The sequence below is a fragment of the Danio aesculapii genome, chromosome 10 (genome assembly GCF_903798145.1).
Source record: "Danio aesculapii chromosome 10, fDanAes4.1, whole genome shotgun sequence".
NCBI lineage: Eukaryota > Metazoa > Chordata > Actinopteri > Cypriniformes > Danionidae > Danio > Danio aesculapii.
The window spans coordinates 34,991,453-35,015,924 of NC_079444.1; the positions used below are offsets into that span (position 1 = coordinate 34,991,453).

The 24,472-nt window shown below is 33.8% G+C and overlaps 1 protein-coding gene across 2 annotated transcripts in view; it reads left to right on the plus strand.

Moving 5' to 3' along the window:
- Window positions 1-24,472, plus strand: part of LOC130236440 (adhesion G-protein coupled receptor G2) — a 40,052-nt gene that overhangs the window by 13,007 nt on the left and 2,573 nt on the right. The window contains exons 13-35 of one of the 2 annotated variants that reach the window (XM_056467144.1): window positions 99-226; window positions 443-548; window positions 673-734; window positions 3,832-3,873; window positions 3,979-4,043; window positions 4,124-4,164; window positions 5,498-5,540; window positions 5,624-5,652; window positions 5,731-5,858; window positions 8,181-8,310; window positions 8,772-8,962; window positions 9,296-9,515; window positions 10,081-10,237; window positions 11,355-11,525; window positions 11,698-11,820; window positions 12,741-12,786; window positions 13,421-13,524; window positions 14,280-14,401; window positions 15,085-15,356; window positions 15,453-15,552; window positions 20,269-20,552; window positions 23,241-23,342; window positions 23,428-23,568. In XM_056467144.1, coding sequence (XP_056323119.1) covers window positions 99-226; window positions 443-548; window positions 673-734; window positions 3,832-3,873; window positions 3,979-4,043; window positions 4,124-4,164; window positions 5,498-5,540; window positions 5,624-5,652; window positions 5,731-5,858; window positions 8,181-8,310; window positions 8,772-8,962; window positions 9,296-9,515; window positions 10,081-10,237; window positions 11,355-11,525; window positions 11,698-11,820; window positions 12,741-12,786; window positions 13,421-13,524; window positions 14,280-14,401; window positions 15,085-15,356; window positions 15,453-15,552; window positions 20,269-20,552; window positions 23,241-23,342; window positions 23,428-23,568 — 2,807 coding nt within the window. The remainder of the gene's footprint in view (window positions 1-98; window positions 227-442; window positions 549-672; window positions 735-3,831; window positions 3,874-3,978; window positions 4,044-4,123; window positions 4,165-5,497; window positions 5,541-5,623; window positions 5,653-5,730; window positions 5,859-8,180; window positions 8,311-8,771; window positions 8,963-9,295; window positions 9,516-10,080; window positions 10,238-11,354; window positions 11,526-11,697; window positions 11,821-12,740; window positions 12,787-13,420; window positions 13,525-14,279; window positions 14,402-15,084; window positions 15,357-15,452; window positions 15,553-20,268; window positions 20,553-23,240; window positions 23,343-23,427; window positions 23,569-24,472) is intronic. The other variant, XM_056467145.1, reaches the window with a different exon arrangement.

The window sequence follows — 24,472 nt, forward strand, 5'->3', positions numbered from 1 at the left end:
TATCGACTGCTACTCTCATCCAGCTCAAACATACACAAGCAATAGATTAAATGGTTGTACTGCTACAGGGTTTCCTTATATAATCTTTTTTTTAACAGTAATTCACAATGCTACATTCTTCTGAAGCTGACAGCACCTGCCAATGTTTGCTGCATTAGAGACACTGTGATGATGATGAACTCGGCTGACATCAAAATCAGTGTGGAGGGACAAATAGAAAGAGTGGGTTAGTGAAATCCTGCTAAATAATGTCTTTCAGTAGTCATAATAATAACAATAATTAATTAATACATTTTATGAATAAATAATGAATGAATTTGTAATGAATTTTTCAAAAATAAATATATTTACTTAATACATTAATAGTAATACATTGTACTATCTTAATATCGCAATCTTGCTGGAATATGTGATAATATGTGATTTGTTGTTGGTGGTTTAGGTGTGTGTGCAGATGATTTAACTCAGATTTTAGCTGGACAATATGACAAATGTGTTCAGACTCTCAATATCGATGTATGTACTGCACAACCACAGAACATCTCCTGGTAAGTTTAGACTCAACCTGAAAAAGCATGGTGTATCATGTTCAAGATAAAGCACAGGATATATATCTCTATTATATTTAAATAAAACGATCATTGTGTTCTTTATTTCTTGTTTTTTTCATAGTGGAAACAGTACAAATGTGATTTTCCCAGTTGGTGTTCAGGAGAACTGCACTGTTATTCCAGGTAAGGGTTCTATTAGCATTAGCTGTGCTTGCAAAGCATCACTTTTGTCATTCATCATGCTTCTTCTTCTTGGGGAGAAAACCTTAGGGCAAGACCCACTTTGAAAATTCCTATTGATTTTGGATAGGGACATTTTGACAAATCTCAGAGTAAAGGACTTTATAGAAACACCAACATCACCTGACAAACCCACATTTAAAGTCCTAGAAACAAAGAACACCCTAGCGACTGCTTAACAATACCTTAGCAACCACCTAGCAACCTCTCAGAATCAACCACATAGGAACAGTTTAGCTACAATCTTGCTACAATGCTTTAGCAACCATGTAGTAAACCCCCCAGACACCCTGTAGAAAATCTTTGTGACATGCTCCCTGAAGCCCTGCTCACTGTTTGTTTTATCCTCTCTGATGCACGCATTGAAAGCTTACCACATGGTTCACAGCTGCACCCTATCACCCTAATCATCAACCCTTCAAGTAGCGGCTTCAGAGTATCAGTACACAGAAAAAAGTGTTGCATGCAAAACTGTTGCAAACAATTTATTTGTGTTGAATTTAAATAAACAAATTAAATTTAATAATGTTCAACTTAATTTGTTTGTTTAAATTCAGCCCAAATAAATTGTTTACTACCACTTAACGTAAAAAAATTGAGTAAATCCAAGGAATCATCTTTGAATAATTTTTTTCAGTGTATGCTCGTCTTTCACTGCTCTGGACTCATATGGTGTTGTGGCTGCGTGCAACTAAACCAGCCTGATACCTTGTGAAGTGTTGTGTACTGGCATTGGTGAATAAAATCCAATAAAATGCATCTTGTTTCAAGTGATTTGACTGACACTCCATTGTGATACTCCCTCTGCGAGTCAGCAATAACTTTCCTAATTTCTTACACACCCTACCGACCCACTTTCATCACTTTAGCAAACTCCTACTGTAACCACGCAGAGCACCAGAGCAGCCTAATACAACCACTTAGAACACCCTAGCAAATGCATAGCAACACCTTTGCAACAATCTAGCTCCCACACAGAACACCCACTTTCAACACTCTTACAACCTCTTAGCAAACACCCTAGCCACAGACAATTAGCAATAACTCAGTTACCACTTAAGAACCACTCAGAACCTAGCAACCAAACACTTTAGCAACCATCTAGCAACACTTTACACCAGCAATCAACTAGGAAACACCCTATAGTGTTTCCCGCCTGCCCAGCAGGCACAGGTCGTCAACATGACATCAGATTGACATTGTACCCCAACGCCGTGGGGATGTTGCATTTTGGTGGAAATGAAAATCGGGTTGACATCAGAACCCAGAGTCCAAAGTCAGACAGACGTTGGATTTTGGTCACTTTCCAACGCAACCTAAAAACTACCAAATATCAACATCTAATGATAAAGTTGTGTGGACGTTACTACTATGATTTATCAGACGTTAGATTTTGGTTGCCGTACCTGACGAATAAATGCCATACCTGACATAAATTTAAGACGTTGGATTTTGGTCACTTTCCAACACAACCTAAAATCAACCAAATATCAACCTCATTTGACATCGTTAATGGACATCAAAATAACATTGACCTTAGAAGCTGGCTTGGCATTGAATTTTGATCACCTAACTTCACAACCTAAATCTAACCTAATATTAACATCTTTAATGTTGTGTGCTGGGCGGCATAGTGGCGCAGTGGGTAGCTCTGTCACTTCACAGTAAGAAGGTTGCTGGTTTAAGTCCCAGTTGGGTCAATTGGTATTTTTGTGTGGAGTTTGCTTGTTCTCCCTGTGTTGGCGTGTGTTTCCTCCGGGTGCTCCGGTTTCCCCCACAAGTCCAAAGACATGCGCTATAGGTGAATTGGGTAAGCTAAATTGTTCGTAGTGTGTGTGTGTGTGTGTGTGTGTGTGTGTGTGTGTGTGTGTGTGTGTGTGTGTGTGTGTGAATGAGTGTGTATGGGTGTTTCATATGGAGTCAATCTAGGACCATATATACAAAATAAGAGAAAGTTTTGCAAACAAAAAAGTTTTGAGTAATAAATAATGCAAATGCAAATCACCAAAAATCGCAAAGCGAAAATAAATTTTTGAGAAATAAAAATGAAATTTGCAAACAAAAAAGAACTGCAAATAAAAATCAAAACAAAAATTTTTGCAATTAAAAAAAATTATATATATTTGTAAAACATTTTTTATAGCATTGCCTTTACAAAGCCAAACGTTACAAGGGAACTTGGGCATTTACAGCAGGCCCACACCTACTGAGCTGTGAGACCACCTCCGTGGTACTGTGTCTCCTGGTGATGACGTGGCTTAAATGGAGGCAGGTCTGGGCCTGCCGTAAACACCTAAGTTTCCTTGACTCCGCCTCCTGGTCAAAACAGGGCCTCCAAGTGAAACGTGCAGTAACGTGAAGCGCAAAGTGAAAACCGCATCGTGAACTCTCGGTTGACTCAAAAGCAAATCAAAATGAGCATTGCTATTGACTGGACGGGTTTTGCAAAGGCAATGCTGTAAAAACTTTTTGCAAATATGTCGTTTTTTTTAATTGCAGATATTTTCATTTTTTCGCACTGCTTGATTTTTATTTGCAGTTCTTTTTTATAAGCAAAATTTATTTTTATTTCTCAGAAATTAATTTTCGCTTTGTCATTTTTGGAGATTTGCATTTGTTTATTTATTTTTTGCTCAATACTTAATTTTTTGTTTGCGAGTATATATGACCCTAGATAGACTCCATAGTTTCACAGTAATGGGTTGAAGCTGGAAGGGCATCCACTGCGTAAAACATATGCTGGATAAGTTGCCGGTTCATTCCGCTGTGGCAACTCCTAATTTCGTCCCAGCCGAAGAAAGAATGAATGTTGTGTGCCCACTGGGTGCAAACACCCTAGTAACCATCCATGACTCTAGAAATTGCTAATTTCTAAATTTTGCTGTGCAAGTATAACTAACTTTTTCTTCAGAAAATGTACATCCAGTTTTAATAAAAGGCTTATGAGAAATGTAGCATACAAGAAAGACCTTTTATTTATGCTCTTGAAAAACTGTTTATAAGCGTGCCATTTATTGTTTTCTGTTGATTTTCCCCAAAGCAACACCAGAGTGCTACTGTTCTTCACACTGCAATAACTCAGGTAAGAGAAGCTTATCATGGAAGGAATCTGTTGTTAATGCACAAAATAATGTCTTTAAAAGCATTTGCTTACTGCATTATATCTACTCTTCTTCCCCTGTTTTAGATTTCTACTATTACAGTTTTAGCCTTGGTCATTCCACTTCTTCAGAAAACTCAGGATGCCAATCTGTAATTATCACGTCTCACTCACTGCATTCAATGCTTTTTCAGAGTTACAGATACAGAAATGTGTTTTGTTTTTTGTACAGGTTTCTCAATTATTCAATAATTCAACGTGCAGCGGCATGTCGTAAGTTGTACTATTTTCATTGTGTTTATTCACAAAGCAATTTCTGGTGCATCTAAACATGCATCTTACCATTGTGTTCATTTTAGAAGGATTTTAAAAATTCTGTGTACTATATATTATTAATTATAAAACATATTGTCATAGGTGTCATTTTTCTACCACTTTACATCAACATTTCATAATGCAATTCAAAAGTATAAATGTCGGGATATTAAAAAATGTAAATGTTGTATAAATATATTAGTAAAGGAATATAATGATTAATAAAGGTGATGGTAAAACTACAGAAATTGAATAAATATAAATGTAAAAATATATTATTCAGTAAATATGTTGATAAATAGAGGTGATTGAAAAAATAACAAAAAGATTTAAGTTATTGGCTGTTTGCAATACTATGTATTTTTTGGGGTCTATATTTTATGATTTGTCAATGTACAAATGGTGAATTAACCATATGTCAAAGATGCCAAAAGGATGAAATATGTCTCATGGAAAGCTCATGTATGCCTCAGGTATAAAGAAGAGATAAGTAAAAGAAAAAATAAGTCGAAGTAATAGACGAAAGATGTACAGTTGAGGTCAGAATTATTTGAATTGTTATTTATTTAAAAAAATATATTTCCCAAAAGATGTTTAACATTGCAAGGAAATTTTCACAGTATGTCTGAAAATATTTTTTCTAACGGAAAAAGTCTTATTTGTTTTATTCTGGCTAGAATAAAAGGAGTTTTTGTTTAAAAAAAACAAAACATTTTAAGATCAAAATTATAAGCCCCTTCAAGCTAATTGTTTTCCCGATTGTGTACAGAACAAGAGACCCTTGCTTAATTACCGTAACCTACCTAGTTAACCTAATTAACCTAGTTAAGCCTTTAAATTGCACTTCAAGCTGAATACTATAGTGTCTTAAAAATATCTAGTCAAATATTATTTACTGTCATCATGGCAAAAATAAAATAAATCAGTTATTAGAGATGAGTTAATGAAACTATTATGTTTAGAAATGTATTGAAAAAATCTTCTCTCGGTTAAATAGAAATTGGGGAAAAAAAGTATACAGGGGGGCTAATTATTCAGATTTCAACTGTATGTGGTAATGGGGTGGGGAAAATAATAAGCTTGTGTTTCATCCCGCTCTATTTCGACCATGATGATGTATTTTGTTTAAAGATTTGCTTTGTGTATGATTTTCTTTCATTGTAGTTCGAAATAAATAAATCAAATTAAATAAACAGAAAACACCTGTGAATCACAAGCTATTGTACATGCAACTGTTAATTAAAAGATAATTCAGCTTTTTTAACACATCTCTTTTAATTTTGCATTTTAGATCTGCTTGTTATAGTCTGACAACTTTACGCAATCATATTCGGGTAAGATATCCTGACAGTAAGAGATGTTTCTCAGTCATATGGGGTTGACTTCTCTTAACTGTTTGCAGTTTTGATTCCTGCAGGGCTTGAGAGCGGAGAATTCATCTGGACGGTACGTTGAGTTTCACAGCAGTATTAAAGTTTGCTCTGCAGCTGATGGGTTGTTAATGTAATGCTTTTTCCCTTCCAGTTTGGGCGATTGTCAAGTTATAATTAAACTAGACACAGCAATGGATCTGTGTGTTATTGGCGTGGCTGTAGAGACCATCATTAAATCTCAGAAGACCTTCACATTTGATGGAGTTTTGCAAAAAACAGGCAAGTTTTTTCTCTATATACACTGGATATAGGCCAGTCACAATAATCAATATATTGAGTTATCGCACAACACATGGACATGTCCTCAATCATTTTTACTGATGCAATATATATCACCCATGCATAAAAAACAATGTTTTTTTGAAGATTTATTTTTGGCCTTTTTTATTAGATAGGACAGTATTGAGACAGGAAGTGAAGTTGGAGAGAGAGAGGGGGGTAAGGAAATGTCCTTAGGCCGGTTTTTGAACTCGGGACGCCCTGACGTGCTACTGCACCATATGTCGGCACGCTAACCACTAGGCTATCGCACCGACAATTCTAGCAACATATAAGCTGATTGCGAAGCCTCTGTATCTTTATTGGAGGTGTCAGTTTCAGTATGGTTTAAAAAAAACACTATAGTATTTACTATAAATTACTGTAGTATATATTCATGTGGGTGTTGGAGGACTGAAAATAGATCTGGTACTTTTTTCTAGTTGTTATCACCTTGGACATTTTTGTTAACATTTATTATTATTATTTATTAGTTTATAGAGTTGTTTGGAAGAGTGTGCTTGCATTATGATGCTACCATAGTGTCAAAATGATCTTAAAATGACAATAGTTTATTGCAATAAGTTTTGTTGCTATATATCGTACTACAAAAATAGATAGTAATATCCTACACTGGAGATCAAAATTAGAGAACATATTAAAAACAATTCATTTATTCAGAAATAATGTAATGTTCATAGTTCAAATGTAGTTTTCGTTTTGGCTAAACTATGCTAGTGTTTTACACATTTTATTTAGCTGTTTGTTCAAACTACTTGTTTAGAATAAATTGAATCAACTCAATTCTTGTCAAATTCAAATCTCGAAATCATTTTGTGGATGTTTACATGTATGGATGTTTTCCAGTACTGGGTTGCAGCTGGAAAATAGATCTGTTACTTTTTTCTAGTTGTTACCTTAGACATTTCGGTTAAAATTAATTTTTATTGTTGATATGTTTAGGATATCCGTTTTCACATTCTAAATCCAATCCCTGATTATTAAATTGTCAAAATGACTATAATTAAATGAAATGTTTTTAGGAGTAAAATATTATGTGTTTGGTAGAGCGTGTCTATATTGCTATTATAGTGTCAAAATGATCTTAAAATGACAATACCATTGTTTATTGCAATAAATGTTGTTGCTATATATAACACCACTAAAAATAGATATCCTACACTGGAGATCAAAATTAGAGAACAATTTAGAAACTATTAATTTATTCAGAAAATAATGTAATCTTCATAGTTCAATATGTAAAGAATTTTTGTTTTGGCCACACTAGGCTAGTGTCTTACACATTTTATTTTACTTTTTGTTCAAACTACTTTTTTAAAATGAGCTGAATTATCTCAATTCTTGTAATTATGTTTGCACATTTTATTTGATTTATGTCTAATCCTCTTAAACTTGTAAAAATATACTTATGTTAACTTATTATGACTCCATTTTATTTTTGGAAATAGGTTCATTTTACAACTATACTCATTTAATTTTTTTTTTTTTAAATTTGTGTTAAATAGTTGAGTTTTACCAATTTTTAATCCATTCAGACAATCTCCAGGTCTGGCGGGAGCACTTAGCTTAGCTTAGCATAAATCATTAAATCAGATTAGACCATTAGCATCTCTCTTACACATTTCAAAAAAGAGTTTCGATAGTTTTCCTAAAGCTTGACAATTTTTTAAGTTTCATTATTGCTATTTAAGTTGCTACTTTCTATGCCGATGGCTGTAGGAATACTCTCATTCTGGCGTAATAAAGCAACTTTGCTGCTGTACTATGGCTGCAGAAAGCACAATGATATTATGCAGCACCTGAAAATACTTCCCAGCTAGGTAATATCCATGGTACGGCAGCAAAATTTCTTGAATAATATTAATAACAGAACATTTTGGTTGTTCAAATTAAGTGATTGAGATTAATTGGTTCCACAAGAGAAAGCTCTGACAAAGTTACAGACAAAGTTTAATTTACAAAGTAATTCAAGTGAAAATGATTGGACATCATTCAATTTTGCTTTTGGGTTCTGTTTTCCTAAAATAAGTCAAAATAATGCAATTCACATAAGTAGAAATGTGCATTATAATTAAACTGTTCGAATAATTTCATGTAACTCATAAAATGTGCTTCAAAACTACTCTTTTACTCTTGTTTGGATAACTTAAAATAGCTCAGAGAAGTTACCTCGAAATGTTGGAAATTTTATTATTTATAAATTTTTGTATTTATTAATGTCTATCTGAAGATATGTAATGACATGCTAATGCTTATTTCCAGCTATCTGCTATGATCCTTCTTTTGATCCTTTGAATCTGTATCCTCGATGGCAGCAATCTCTGAGTACGAACTTCAGCTCTGAACTCGTTTGCACAGACTCAAACCAACCGAATTTGTTTGCAAATTTCTGGTCAGTAATGTCTTTGCTTTACTTTGAGTTCAGCTTATCCAACACAATCTCACGGCAATTCGTAACTTTTTGATTTAGTGGCTAATTTGTACGAATTCGTATGATCTAATTCGTACAATTTGGTACGATTTGCTCATCCCCCAATGACGGTTGGGTTTAGGGGTGGGGTTAGGTGCCACGCCTCCTTTTTAAAATCGTACAATTTCGTACGACTGAACTCGTACAAATTCGTACGAATTAGCCACTAAACTGACAAAACGTAAAATACTTACGTTTTCTCGTGAGATCAGGCTGGCTTATCATATCTGTCACTATGCAGTCTGTTTTTTATTAATATTATTTAATAACCAATATCATCCACCCCAGATATTTAATGATATTTGATGTTCAGAAAACTTTCAAAGAAATTGATGTGTATTTCTGTTTATTTGTAAATATGTTTGTATTTTCTGTGTTTACAGCGTTGGGACGTACAGTACACTCATTCCCTTGAATGGCAGCTGTAATTCATCTATAACCGAATATCAAAACTTCACCACAGCTCCTCCATCCTTCACAATCACTATCAACACAAACACAAGCTCTATCAACACTACAGTCACTGCTTCTGTCAATCAAACAGTTTCAACTGCAACAGGTGCATCGATAGCAGGTAGTTTCAGTCAAAGGATCTTCTGGATTACTCTTTTTTTACCCAGCATATTAATTTGGATGTGCTAATATTTTGGACTTTAATCTTTGGAGTTTTTTGTTAGATTAGCTCCAATAGACACAAATATACTATCGTAAAGCATACTATAGAAAATATTCATTTATAAGTGAGATTTGTGAGGAGTGTACGTATTTATGCTGAGCACTGTATATATACAATACTACAATATATGACCCAGGCATATTCCTGATACATTTTAATCAAATTTTTCCTTTTTTAAGAGTCAAATGGACTGCTTTTTAAAAAACTCTCTCTTTTTTCGTCTCGTTTCAGTGTCTACAAGCTCATCTGGGACATTAGGTGCAGACGGGCTGTTGAGTTTGAGTGGTAATGCCTCGTCTTTAAGCGCGGGTCAGGTGGATCAGCTCTTATCCCAGCTGGAGTCTCTCCTGGCCGGGCCGACCGTCAGTCTGGCTCTGGCAAACACCTCGGTTAACATCGTCAACAACCTCCTGGATGTTCCTGCAGCCGTAATCACGCCTTTCTCAAAGAGGTCAGAAAGTCTCCACACAAATAACTAGAATTGAGTCATATAATGCTGGCCTGGACAGTACATTCACAGTTGAAGTTAGAATTATTAGCCCTCCTGAATTATTAGCCCCCTTGTATAAGATTTTTTCAAAACACTTCTAAGCAAAATAGTTTTAATAACTCATTTCTAATAACTGATTTATTTTATCTTTGCCATGATGACAGCACATAATATTTGACTAGATATTTTTCACGATACTAGTATTTAGCATAAAGTGACATTTAAAGGCTTAACTAGGGTAATTTGGCAAGTTATTGTATATGATGGTTTGTTCTGTAGACAATCAAAAAATATTACTTAAGGGGGCTAATAATATTGACCTTAAAATGGTTTAGAACATTTTTTAAACTGTTTTCATTCTAGCCGAAATAAAACAGAAAATACTTTTTCAGAGGAAAAAATATTATAGGAAATACTGTGAAAGATAGCTATTCATCGTTTAGGAAATATTTAAAAAAGATATAAAAATCATTGGAGGGCTGTTAATTTTGACTTCAACTGTACATAAAGTGTTTCTGGTTAATAGAGCCATTGGGATTGTGGACACTGTGGGTCTGAAACTGGCGGTTTCCGGGTCGAGTCAGACGGTGCTTTCACAGTCGCTGTCTCTGGGTGTGAAGAAAGTGGACGGGGCAAACTTTCAGCAGACGTCCTTCTCTTTAATTGATTCAGCTAATCTGCAGGTAAGCAGGCATCTCCATTATTAGTGCTGATAATCATCACATGGACTCCAGAGAATGGAAATGTTGAATTAATGTAGAATAAATTGAATAATACAGAAATATAATAACTAGATTATAATTAGATAATTAGATAATAATTTATTTTTATACACTACACTTACCATTAATAATAATAATAATAATAATAACTGAAATAATGAATATTAGAGTGATTTCTGAAGGATCATGTGGATCTGAAGTCTGGAGTAATGAAGCTGAAAAATTCATTTTTAAATCACTGGAATAAATGATTAAATTAAATGATAAACTACTTTTGAACAGTTATTTTATAGTGCAATAACATTTCACAATTTTACAATTTGTGCTGTAATTCTGATGAAATAAATGCTTATTTAAGCTTTATTTTAAAACATTCAAAAATCCTACTGATCCCAGACTTTTGACTGGTAGTGTATGTTTTATTAAAATATATATATAATTTACATTTTGAAAAATATTTATTATTGATATTATTTAAAAATTCATAATTAATTTATTGATGTAATAATCAGGATTAGATTTGCCATTTTAGTTTAAATTCTTAAGTTCTTAATGGGTTTAATTATACAGTACTATACTAGTGAAATTCATAAAATGTACAAAACTCCAAAAATCTAATAAAAATATACATTGACCTCATTATTCAACATTTGTGTTTTAAACTGTTTACTATGTAAACATTTTTTAAAATAAGTAAACCTTTGTGTTTAACCATTAAAAAACAAAAATATAAATTTCAAATGAACCCAATGAAATTATTAAAACAAAACTGAAGTTAAATATAAAAAATACATTGTTTTAGTTAGTTATAAAAGCTAAAATAATGTTTCAGTCATACCAAAATAACACATACTGTATGTTTGGAGTCAGAATGTTAAAATAAAAAATAAAATAAAATAAAATAAAATGAAATACAAATGTTACTTTACAAACATTACTTTATAAATATTACTTTGATTAATATAATATAATATAATATAATATAATATAATATAATATAATATAATATAATATAATATAATATAATATAATATAATATAATATAATATAATATAATACATAATGTTTGTCATCTTAGATTGGAGGTGGTGTCAGCAAAAGGTCTGCAGAATCTGAGCTTCAAGTTCGGTCCATTCCTCTGGGTTCAGTCGTCCTACCATCATCCCTGACTCAAAACCTCACAGCCGAACAGCAGCAGCTCGTCTCCAGAGTTCAGTTCAACTTCTTCCAGAAGACCACCTTCTTCCAGGTCTTTTCATTCACATTCAAAGAGCTCAAATAACTGATATCATCTTTAAAAATGTACATGATATTATCCCTTCTACACATATCAAAACAGCATTTCCTTATATTACGTCTAGATAATGTGATGCTCGACAGAAAGCTGAACCAAAATTATATCTATGTTGTATTCTGTGCAGGACAAAAACCTGGGAGAAGGTAAACTGAACAGTGGGATTTTGGGTAGCAGTGTGGGAAACCTGAGCATCTCTGGTCTGCAAAACGAAGTGCTGATAACCTTGAGAAACAATGGACCTATTCCAGTAAGTACAAATATGGTTAGTTCAAATATGGTACATAGTTACATTTGTTTTAACTACTGATGACATTTCCCCTAAATTTAAAACTCAACATGAGCTTTTTTTGCATAAAATAACAAAAATGTGCCATGTTTTCAGATATGTTTACATTCATTTTTCAGTATAATAGGTTTTAACTTCAGAAGAGTAAAGAAATCAGTATTTGGTGGACTTACACTGATTTTTAATCATTACATTTGTTTAATACATTAAAAAAATACATTTTTCTATGCTAACCAGTTTAGCAGTTCTATACAAAAGTCTATATTATATAGTATTATATAATCTAATTAACAATTTATTTAATGTTTGTAAAAATAAAAATACAGTAATAAAAATAAAATAATATTTCATTCATTCATTTCGGCTTAGTCCCTTTATTAATCCGGGGTCGCCACAGCGGAATGAGCCGCCAACTTATCCAGCACTTGTTTTATGCAGCGGATGCCCTTCCAGCTGCAACCCATGTCTGGGAAACATCCATACACACTCATTCACACTCATACACTACGGACAATTTAGCCTACCCAATTCACCTGTACTGCATGTCTTTGGACTGTGGGGAAAACAGGAGCACCCGGAGGAAGCACATGTGAATGCAGGGAGAACATGCAAACTCCACACAGAAACGCCAACTTACCCAGCCGAGGCTCGAACCAGCGACCTTGTTGCTGTGAGGCGACAGCACTACCTACTGCGCCACTGCGTCGCCCAATAAAATAATAATAAAAATAAAACAAATAGCATTTTACCCATATCTAAACATCCCAGTAAATATAGAGAAACTGAGAATTTTCAAGTGTTCTCTCACTTTTTTTTTCAAGTGTGTAGTTATTTTTGCTGATATGAACAGATTTTTACTCTGTTTTATTTGTTCTCCACAGGCTAACTATTCAGCTTTCTGTGTATTCTGGGACTTTGGCTTAAACGGTATAGTTGTATTTAAGTGTCTTCTTTAGAGCTATTCTCCATCGCTATTCTCTCTTGAACCAATTCATAGCTGAGGGTTATGAAACTATCAACTGAATTTCTGAAATTTTAACATATTTATATGTGTTGAATAGAGCTGGACAATATTTTGCCAAGTTATTGTTATTGCGATTATAGTATATAATAGTATATGCAATAAACCTGTTGTAGACGAGTGATATATTACATTTATCTTATGCAGTTTTGTTTATAAGTTTGATCTCATGGGGCCTTATTATCTTTAACCCGCCTTCACAGTAGTTGCTGTTCTGCTGTTGGCTGGATGACTCAAATGTGATTGCTGAGCTGAAAATAATTAATAATACTAATAGCAAAATGAGGAAAGAGGAAACTGACAACAGCCAATCAGAGTCAGAATATTCACTCATTGGATGTACATCACAATATGCGAAAAGAGGACAGGTTAAGTTTTGCTTCATGGCGACTTTAAAAACTAGCCGTCTAAATTGCCATCTGTTGTTAAAAACTAATCTCAGAAGTGATTCAAAAAACAATATCGATGCATTTTGAAAATGTCAGAATCTGCTGAGTCTGCAGATTTTTCTTGCTTTAATAATTGGTTGTGTGTTTACAGACGGCTCAGGCGGCTGGAACCCTTCAGGGTGTCGTGTGGTCAATATTACTGATGAAGAAACGAAGTGTGCTTGCAATCACCTCACCAGCTTCGGCATTCTGCTTGTGAGTTACACCTAAAATTTATGAGACCTGGGATTCAGTGAATGGCAACATTATTGCAAAAATAATCAGATGTTAGTTTTTGCACATTTCATGACTATTTCAAGTGCTGAGTGCTGCTATAAATCATGTATGGTTTTATCAGATATGTGGCAAAGTTTAATTAGATTGCTTCATGCGTGTATCGCAACACGTAGGAAATCACATTGCATATATAAAATCCATATATAAGGAAACTTTTAAATAGTTAAAGGCAAATTATTAGCCCTCCTGTGAAATTTTCTTTTTTCAAATATATCCCAAGTGTTTTTTGATGGAGAGAAGATTTTTTTCAACGCATTTTAAACATAATAGTTTTAATATCTATTTTCTAACAACTCAATTTCTTTTGTCTTTGCCATATTCTAGTATAGTTTGCTTAACTAGGTTAATTAGAGTTAACTAGGCAAGCCAATTATATATACATACAGTATATAGACAAGTCGAGCTTCATCAGATCATAATCTGCCCCGTAATCATAATCCAGTGATTGCTGTTTTTATTATTGCTAGTTTTGATTTTGGCATTTTTGCAGAAATACTGGTGTGTGTGTGTGTGTGTGTGTGTGTATATATATATATATATACATATATATATATATATATATATATATATATATATATATATATATATATATATATATATATATATATATATATATATTTTTTTTTTTCTGGCATATTTTAATTCTTATAGTTGTGTTAAATCTTGGTTGACAGGACATTTCAAAGACTGCAATCCCTCCTTTGGATCTCCTCATTCTGACATATATTACATACATCGGCTGTGGCATATCGGCTATTTTCCTGTCGGTCACCCTGCTAACTTATCTGGCGTTTGGGTAAGAAAAGTTCTTTACAGGTTCACCCTTTTATGCTTGAATTTTTGTATATTGTATGATAGCAAGTGCGGCACGGTGACTCATTGTTTCACTGGTTCGAGTACCGGCTGTGCTAGTTGGCATTTCTCTGTGGGGTTTGCATGTACCCCCACAGTCCAATGACATGCTGTATAGGTGAATTGGGTGAACTAAATTGTCCATAGTGTATAAGTGTGTGTGAATGTGAGAGTGTATGGCTGTTTCCCAGTACTGGGTTGCAGCTGGATGGGCAGGAAAATGAATGAATGAATGTATGATAGCTGAGAGAGCTCAAACAAGCTATAAGAAAACACATGCAAATAGAAAAATACTAACAAACTGAAAAACATCGTAATCAATTTAACCACACATGAGCCTGCAAATTATCAAAACACATGCAATGACAGAAACATACTGCAAATAGCACAGACCACAACGGAAATGTGTCAGGGACCCCAAAAATTGATAAACCCGACTGCTTCTTGACACTTTGGTGAATATAATAATATATATTGTTTTATAATAATTTATAGGACTTTTGACTTTTGTTTGATCAATGCATCCTTGCTGAAATGAAGTGATGAAATGACATTGGCATCTAACATTTGAATAGCAGTGTATGTATAAAAGACAATATACATCTTCTTTTTTTTTTATCTATGCAGTAAACTGCGCAAAGACATCCCGTCCAAGATCCTGATTCATCTGTGTTTCGCCTTGCTGCTGTTAAACCTGGTGTTCCTGCTGGATGCCTGGTTGGCTCTGTATCCAGACGCTGTGGGTCTCTGCATCTCCACTGCTTTTTTCCTGCATTATTTCCTCCTGGCATCATTTACCTGGATGGCACTGGAGGCCGTCCACATGTACCTGGCCATCGTGCAGGTGTTTAACACTTACATCTCCCGCTTTATGCTGAAGATCGGATTTGCTGGATGGGGTAAGTGTCATGTCTGAGGTGTTGTTGTGTTTTTGAAGGCTGCTTTGTTCAAATTGTTTAGTCTGTTTGAGCTCATTCTGTTTTGTTTCTTTAAAGGCATTCCTCTCATCATAGTCATAATCGTCATAGCCGTTAACAAAGACAACTATGGCCTTGTGGCGTATGGGAGGTATGCAGATGGGGCGACTGACGATTTGTGAGTAATAATTCCTACCATTCTTAACACTTTGTTGAAGAGTTTCTTTTATTTAAATGATAAACAGTTCTCAACATACTCTACCTGACAAAAGTCTTGTCTCCTATCCAAGTTTTAGGAACACTAAATAATAATTTGACTTCTAGTTGATCATTTGTTATAAGAAGTGGCTTATATGAAAGGCAAAGGCCTGTAGATTACGCTTATTTTACCAAAATAAAATATGATCATGCCTTGATTTTTAATTATTTAATAAGGACAGTAAGGTCTGACTTCACTTAGACAAACAGAAATAATGTACAGTATAGACTATAAAGTCATGCTGCAGTGGAAACAGAATGAATATTGTGTATGACTCCCATGAGCTTGGAGGACTGCATCCATACATCTCTGCAGTGACTCAAATAACTTATTAATAAAGTCATCTGGAATGGCAAAGAAAGCGTTCTTGCAGGACTCCCAGAGTTCATCAAGATTCTTTGGATTCATCTTCAATGCCTCGTCCTTCATCTTACCCCAGACATGCTCAATAATGTTTATGTCTGGTGACTGGGCTGGCCAATCCTGGAGCACCTTGACCTTCTTTCCTTAGATGTGGAGGCTGAAGTATGAGAAGGAGCGCTATCCTGCTGAAGAATTTGCTCTCTCCTGTGGTTTGTAATGTAATGGGCAGCACAAATGTCTTGATACCTCAGGCTGTTGATGTTGCCATCCACTCTGCAGATCTCTCGCACACCCCCATACTGAATGTAACCCCAAACCATGATTTTTGCTTTACCAAACTTAACTGATTTTTCTGAGAGTCTTGGATTCATGCGGGTTCCAGTAGGTCGTCTGCAGTATTCGTGATGATTGGGATGCAGTTCAACAGATGAATCATCAGAAAAATCTACCTTCTGCCACTTTTCCAAATGATCAACTAGAAGTCAAGTTATTATTTATTGCTCTTACGACTGAAATCGACGACAAGATTTTTGTCAGATAGTATACATTAGATTAGTAAGCCAAATCTGGAGCTAATCTAACAAAATAACTTATGATAACAGTCCAAAATGAATACATCCAAATTTATATGTTAGGGAAAAATATTAAGTTAAACATTTTAAAAGAGCAAAAGTTATAACATTTTGTTGAAATTTTGCAGTTTGTAATTTATTTTTTCCAATATTTCACATTCATTTAAATGTATAAACTTTCTATTTCTAAAGATGTTCAGTGACTAAAATATTATTTTAATAAATATATCCATTTAGTGAATCTCTTTTGTTCAAATGCAGCAAAATATATGACCTATATTCATTGAGAAATTGATAAAAATATACATTTTCAAAATGGGGTGTACTCATTTATGTTGAACACTGCATGTGGTAACACTTCACAATAAGGTTCCATTTGGTAATGTTAAAGTATTTACTAACATGAACAAACAATGAACAATATTCAGTAGTGCTTATTTGTCTTTGTTAACATTAGTTAATGAGAAAAATTAATTTATTATTAGTTCATGATAAGTCACGGTGCATATTTTAATAATGCATTAGTACATCGGTACATCTGAGTACAAACTATGATAAAAAAATGTTGTATAAGTATTGTTCATACTTAGTTGTTAGTAAATACAATACCTAATATTCACTGATGGAATTCTATTTTAAAGTGTGACAGTTTTTATTTTGTTGTTCAGAAATTGAAAATCTGATATATCTTCATGTTACATTAGGCGAAGATGACAGATAACATGCTCACTTCAATATGCAGTTGCTGTCATTCGTCAAATGTTCGTTATCATACATGGAATGCTGATTGATTGTGACCTAGAAGCACCAGAGATATTTTGATAATAAAAACATTTTTTAATGTCTGGGTGCTTGGTATTTTCTCAAGGTGAAATTAATTGCATTTTAAGAATATTTTAGGATTTTCCACATCTCAAGAAACATTTGAAAAACACTAATGTGGATGAAGAGGGTTTGGTTGCTTTTTTATTTTAGTATATGTAATATGTAATGTGTATTTATGCTAAGAATGTACTAGGATATATAAGGTAACTACTAGTGTTAAGGTTTTAAGTTTTACTTCTCAGTTTTTACAGTAGGTATAGTGCCTAATAATTAGCTGATTCAGTGGCTGATAAATGCTATTTTTAATGTTATTGTTATCGATCTGATAATAAAGTGAGTCCAATATTGTTAAGCTGATAAATTAGGTGTTATTTCAGTTAATGGAACCACTTCACATGCTTGCTGCCTGCCACTTTTTTATTATCTTACTGATTTTTGACTACTGGTATTTTGAATTAGTTAATGTTCATTAATTTGGTTGCTTTATTTATGGATTTTGTTTTTTATCAGGCAGTAAATAAAATCAGCTGTACAATATATGAATTTTTGCATTTTGATTTGCAATCATGCTGTAACGCGTGAAAAAATTATAAATTTTTACATATAATTGGCTAATATATTATTTGTTTACCAAATAAAGTGAATCTAATTGGATTTGCATTTTAAACATTAAATAAACATAATTTTTTTCCACATATTAAGGTTTTAGTCATGATACTTCCAATATAATTCAGCAGAAATCTGCAGATTTTTACTAAAATTCTCCACAGAAACAGCAAAAAATGTCTGCAGATTCTGTCTGGCCCTAATTATCAGTTACTTTTGAGAACGGAATCGATCAAACATACCATATTGGTGCATCCCTAATCAAAACTAAATCAAAGCTTTGGGTGAGATATGTTAGAAACAAGTACTAAACACAGGACAAGTTTGAGGAAAACCCCTGACAGATGCCTTGGAAAACATCTGGGCTGTCATTTATACATGTGGCATACCCACAAAGCGGTGGTACATACGGCGCTTCCAACGCAAAGGTTGATATCTAGAAAAGAACAAATTTGACAGGAGAATGTGTGCAGCTGTAAGTCAACTGCAAGTAGACATTCATTTTATTTTTGGCTTAGCGAAACGAACCACCAACTTATCCAGCATATGTATTACGCAGGATGCCCTTCACTGGAAACATCCATACACACTCAGACACACACATACACTGCGGACAATTTAGCTTACCCAATTCACCTATACCACATGTCTTTGGACTTGTGAGGAAAACCAGGGCACCCGGAGGAATCCCATACGAACACTGGGAGAACATGCAAACTCCATACAGAAACGCCAGCTGACCCAGCCAAGGCTCGAACCATTGACCTTCTTGCTATAAGGCGATCGTGCTACCCACTGTGCCACCGTGATGCCCCCCAAGTAGACATAGTTAACTTTAATATTGACTTAATTGAATCACTTAATCATCAATGAGCCGTAATCATTAATAAATAAATAAAAAATAATTCTGGCATATGTTCAATTTTAGGAAGGTTTTACGAATGAGACCTCTGACTGTTGTCTTTATATTTGGTAACCGTAGTGTAAGTAGAATAATTGACTTTGGTCTGTCGGATTATTAGGTAATAATGCACACTGGCGCATAATGGACACTTCGTCAGCTTGCCTACTTGGGTACTCATTAGTTTCTGATAATTCAACGGCCTGTCAGTTTACGTTAGTAAACACATTAACGAACATTGATTAATTAAACTTTATTGTAAAGTGCACAGTAAAAATACTGGGTTTGATTTGTAGTGAGACAACAAGAAGGAATTAAGTTAACTTAGTTTTTACAAATTGAAGTGGATTGAATATGAAACAATTACAGTGCTCAGCATAATTGAGTACAGCCCATTTTAAAAATGAATATTTTTCTCCATTTCTCAGTGAATATAGGCAATGTATTTTGGTGCATTTAAACAAAACTTGATTTATTACACAGATATATTTATTAAAATAATATTTTAGTCATCAAACATATTTAGAAATTGAAAGATAATACAATTAAATTCAAGCAAAATACTGCAAAAAAAATGACAAACTACAAAATTTCAACAAAATTTTTAATTTTTTTTGCTTCTCTCGATTAGATAAGCTCCAGATTTGGCTTCAGTACTGACTAACCTAATGTATATGCACAAATATAATATTGTATAGCTTCCTAATAAAAATACGAGTTTAATAGTAGTAGACAAGCCTTTTTATTGAATTTTTCATTTTTCAGTAAAACTTTTTAACAGAGCAACTCAAAAATATACAAAAACAAAGTACATGAAATAAAAAGGAAAGCAAATACCAGGTGAAATAATACTAATCAACAGGAGAAAAAAAACAATAAGGGGTGAGTTGGGGGTGGGGGGTTGGGGTGGTGGTGGGAGCTTACAATTCAAGTATTTGGAATAAATCTATTCTCAAAATATGACAGGAAGGGTCTCCAAACTTTGAAGAATCTATTATTTGAGCCTTGGGTGCTATATTTGATTTTTTCTAGCTTTAGATACGTCATGACATTTTCTATCCATTTAGTATGTGTTGGTGGTTTAGGTGACTTCCACCGCAAAAGTATAAGCCTTCGGGCCAACAATGAAGAGAACGCTAATGCATTTAATTGACCTGCTGGTAGTGCAAGGTTTTCAGGTGAAAATACGAATTTAAAAGAGAGAATTGTGAGGGGTTTACTTATAAATACTGAGAAATGTAAATTATCCCCAAAACAACCCAAGAATTGTGTTGTTTCAGCTCATTTTAAATAAGTAGTTTAAACAAAAAGCAAACGTCACTTTCTGAGTGGAAAAATCACAGCTATCTTCCATCTTTTCTCCTTCAGCTGCTGGATTAAAAACGACATGGTCTTCTATTTTGGTGTGGTGGCGTATTACTGTCTGGTCTTCCTGTTGAACCTGGCCATGTTTATCGTGGTGATGATCCAGCTGTGCCGCATCAAGCAGCAGAATCCTCATAACACACAGCAGCGCAGCGGCTGGCAGGAGATGCGCAGTGTGGCTGGACTCACCGTCCTCCTGGGACTCACTTGGGGATTCGCTTTCTTCGCCTGGGGTCCCGTCAACCTCGCATTCATGTACCTGTTTGCCATTTTTAACACTCTACAAGGTTAGTCTCAGTTTGCACAGACCATTTTGACGAGTAAATTACACTTAAAAAAACAACAACTTTTATTTGAAGGTTTTTTAAGTACAACAGAACAAACAATTAACATTGTCTCAGAATATTCACATATACTGTGCAGGTAAATATGATATCAATTGCTATACATGTGGGTTCAGCTGTTGGAGAGACAGAAATTGAAATATAGTGTCATAGAGGATGTGTATCATGTCAGTCAGTTTTGATGAATGATGCTGGATTTGGATTTAGCACGTTTCAGGTCTAAGTATCCGAGAAAGGGTTCCCAGGAAGCAGAGAATTTTCCATTAGAATTAGACCTCATAAATTGGAGCCTTTCCAAATGGAGGAAAGAGGCCATATCCATTAACCAGATTTGAAAAGAAGGAGCAGGGCTCAAAATTGCGACCATTTTGGTTGCATATGCACCCAAAATTTTATCTATGCGACCTCATAATATATTTAAGAGCATTTGTGCGACTGCATATAATGGTTGTAGTGAGACCTGTTTTGATTTTTTCTAAAAACGTGCTGAATCGGTTTTCCGCTATATTGGTTCATGTTAGCTGTCAATCACTCAAGGCTTTCCGCTGTTATATGACAGGGAGCTTTTGTGACCGCGGGAAATACAAATGGCTTAAGTCTGAGAAAGATGCAATGAAAAGTACACAGGTTTGCAAACCCACCTAAAGTTACAAATAATGGCGGCGATGAGAGCTATAATGTGGTGAATGTTAATCCAACACTTTTCATCCTTTAGTCTCTTCTTCTCTTGAGATGCATATTATTTTTCTATTTAGTTACTGATGAATGATTACTTTCAGCATTGAACTGAATGATTTATTATAATCTTACGTTTATGTTTTGTAGCAGAAATATTTATTAAATTGACATAAAAACAATAGTGCAAAGTATTTCTTACTGCAATGCTTCATTTTTGTTTGATGCAAAGCATAGATTTATTTAATGTAACAGTAGGACTTTTTAATAGCAGATAACTCACATTCACGACAGCATGATGATGATCATCATCGTTATCATTAATATTTTATAATTATCAGACATTCATTGTGCAAATATCAATAAGTCATACAGCGTTAGTTCGATAGCTGTTTCTGGTTTTTGTTAGTCCTGATTGATGCTGCTTTCAAATACAATAAATCTGTTAATATACAATTTGCAGTGGTGCTCCTAAATGTTTTCTGGTGCTCCTAAACTTTTGAAGTTGGGAGCACCAGTGCTCAGTAAAAAAAGTGAATTTCGAGCCCTGAGGAGGTAAAGGAGATTTCCAGTTTTTTAGTATTAGCCGCTTGGCCACAGTCATGCCTAGAGTGAGGGCTTGTTGGAGATGTTTTGGGAGGGTGAGAGAGTATTCTGAAACAACATATTTTAACAACCTTTTAAACCAAATCATATGGTTATGTCATATTTTTGTTGCTTGTTCAAACTACTTATTTAAAATGAATTGAAACAGCACAATTCTTAAGCTTTTTTGGACAACTTAATTGCTTTATGTTCAACCCACTTAAATTTGTAAAACGGATTAAGTTAACTTAATCGATTTGTGTTGGGACAACATGAAGGAATTGTGTGGAACATTTTTGGGGCATATGACATGGTGTTATTGCAATCTATTTGTCTAGTTATGTAAAGTTATTAAAAAGTGTTATTGAAATCAAAATATTAAATTCTTCTTTACTTTTGATGGTAAATATACGAGTTAATCTGATGATTAAAATCAATAGTAAATTTGGGAGGATAATACAAGACTGCAATATTAAAAATAATACAATACTTGAATACAAATTTATCTAAATTCGTTTTAAAATATTTATCTTCTTTAGGCTTATATATCTGTCAAGAGACGACCTACAATGAATATTTTAATTATTAATGAATGAATAAATATCTAATGTTAATTATTACTTAATTTATTTAGTTATATTCAATTAATCAATTAATAAACTGATTTGTTTTTGTATTAAATTCTACTGCTTTGGCTTAAGCACAGAAAAATAAAAATAAGCCAGTTTTTTTTTTTAATTCTTTAAATATATATTTTTTTCACATACTAATATGTTAATGTTAAAAATATGTTAATGCTTTTTTAGATGGTCCCACAACATTATTACAATTTATTTTTAATTTAATTTAATTTAATCTCCCATACTCTTACCATTTTTAATAAGGTTTTGAATTTGAATATTTTGAATATTAAAAGCATATTAATAGGTATAACTTATACATATATACCGTACTTGCACTCCTAGTTAGACCTAAACTGCATTTCATTGCCTTGTACTTGTGCTTGAGTAATGGCAATAAAGTTTAATCTAATCTAATCTAATCTAATCTAATCTAGTCTAATCTTATTTATATTTAATGTGAAAGAGGTTTTATCATGTTTTGGTTGAGTAAAAGTATTAAGATTATTTGTAAAACTTTTAATTGCTCCATATGTTTGAATACCTCCAATTCTAAGAAAGCATTTTTTAATTATTATTTCAGTGCAAAGAAAACAGCATTGCTCTTTTGTCAGAGCTGTAGTGTTATTTTGCTGCAGTAATTATTATCATGTAGTTCAATCCAGTGTCACGACTCCTTTGTTCGATATCATCAAGTCAGTGTTTATTTTTAGCGTTCGGAAGGAATGTTGACACTTGAATGTCCCCGCAGGATTCTTCATCTTTGTGTTCCACTGTGCCATGAAAGAAAACGTCAGACGACAGTGGAGGACATACCTGTGTTGTGGCAAACTGAGACTGGCAGAAAACTCAGGTATGAGGCCTTTGTTAGTTCATGCATGAGTCTGGCTTGCTTTTGTGTGGGATGTTTATCTAATTACCGACTTCTGACGCAACAGAATGGAGTCGCACAGCAACTCAGAAAATAAACAAAGCTTCCAAGAGAAAGATGTCTTCATTGCGTTCGTCGAATTCAAATCATTCAAGCTCATCTTTCCTGAACCGTGACAGTCTGGCATCTGAAATGCCCTTTGGCATTGGTGAGTATTACCTGATAGACAAGCTGATAATCAGGGTTGCCAGGTTTTCACAACAAAATAACGCTTTAGGCAATCAAAACTATAAATGTAAAGTAAATGCAGGACAAATCCATCAGTAGTGCCCCCTAATCTAGTGCCCCAGTATGACATTAGCAGCCCCAGAAATTAAATAAAACTCTCTCCATTATTTTGAATTATTTTGAATTATTAAGACTCTCTCCATTATTTTGAACTGCAATACCTAGTTCAACTACTACAAACTGCACCCTTAAGTTGTTATTTTACCATGTAAACAGTTGCACACACTCTCCTCTAGAGCCTCAAAAAAGTGTGATTACTCGGTTTCATTAACCTTTCTCAGTTTTTATTATTGGTAGAATATAAATTCTGTAAAGTGAAATATTTAAATGCTACCATTTCATCTAAATATAGTTGATGCAATATGCCAAACCTTTAACTCATGAGAAAACAACCCATGGCAAGTGGTTAAAAGTAGACCAATTATGCTGGAAAAGTGTGGACTTGGCAACCATTCATATAATCTTGTGTTTGTTTATTACCATGCAGCAGGTGCAGTAATATTATGCAGCACTGTTACAGTACCATAGTTACTAAGCTGGGGACTATTTTCAGGTGGTGCGTAATGTCAGTGAACCTGCTGCAGCCATGGTAGGACAGCAAATTCAATTGATTATTACGCCAGGATAAGAGTATAGTTCCTAGCCATATCGGCCTGGAAAATAGAAACTTTTCAATTTCTATCAGTCTTAGTACATGATAAAACTACAAAATAATTATGTTTTTTAATAAGAAATTTAGCAAGATGCTAATCGGCTAATCATATTCAATTATTTATGCTAAGCTAATGAAATAAAACTCTCTTCATTATTTTGAATTTGGACTG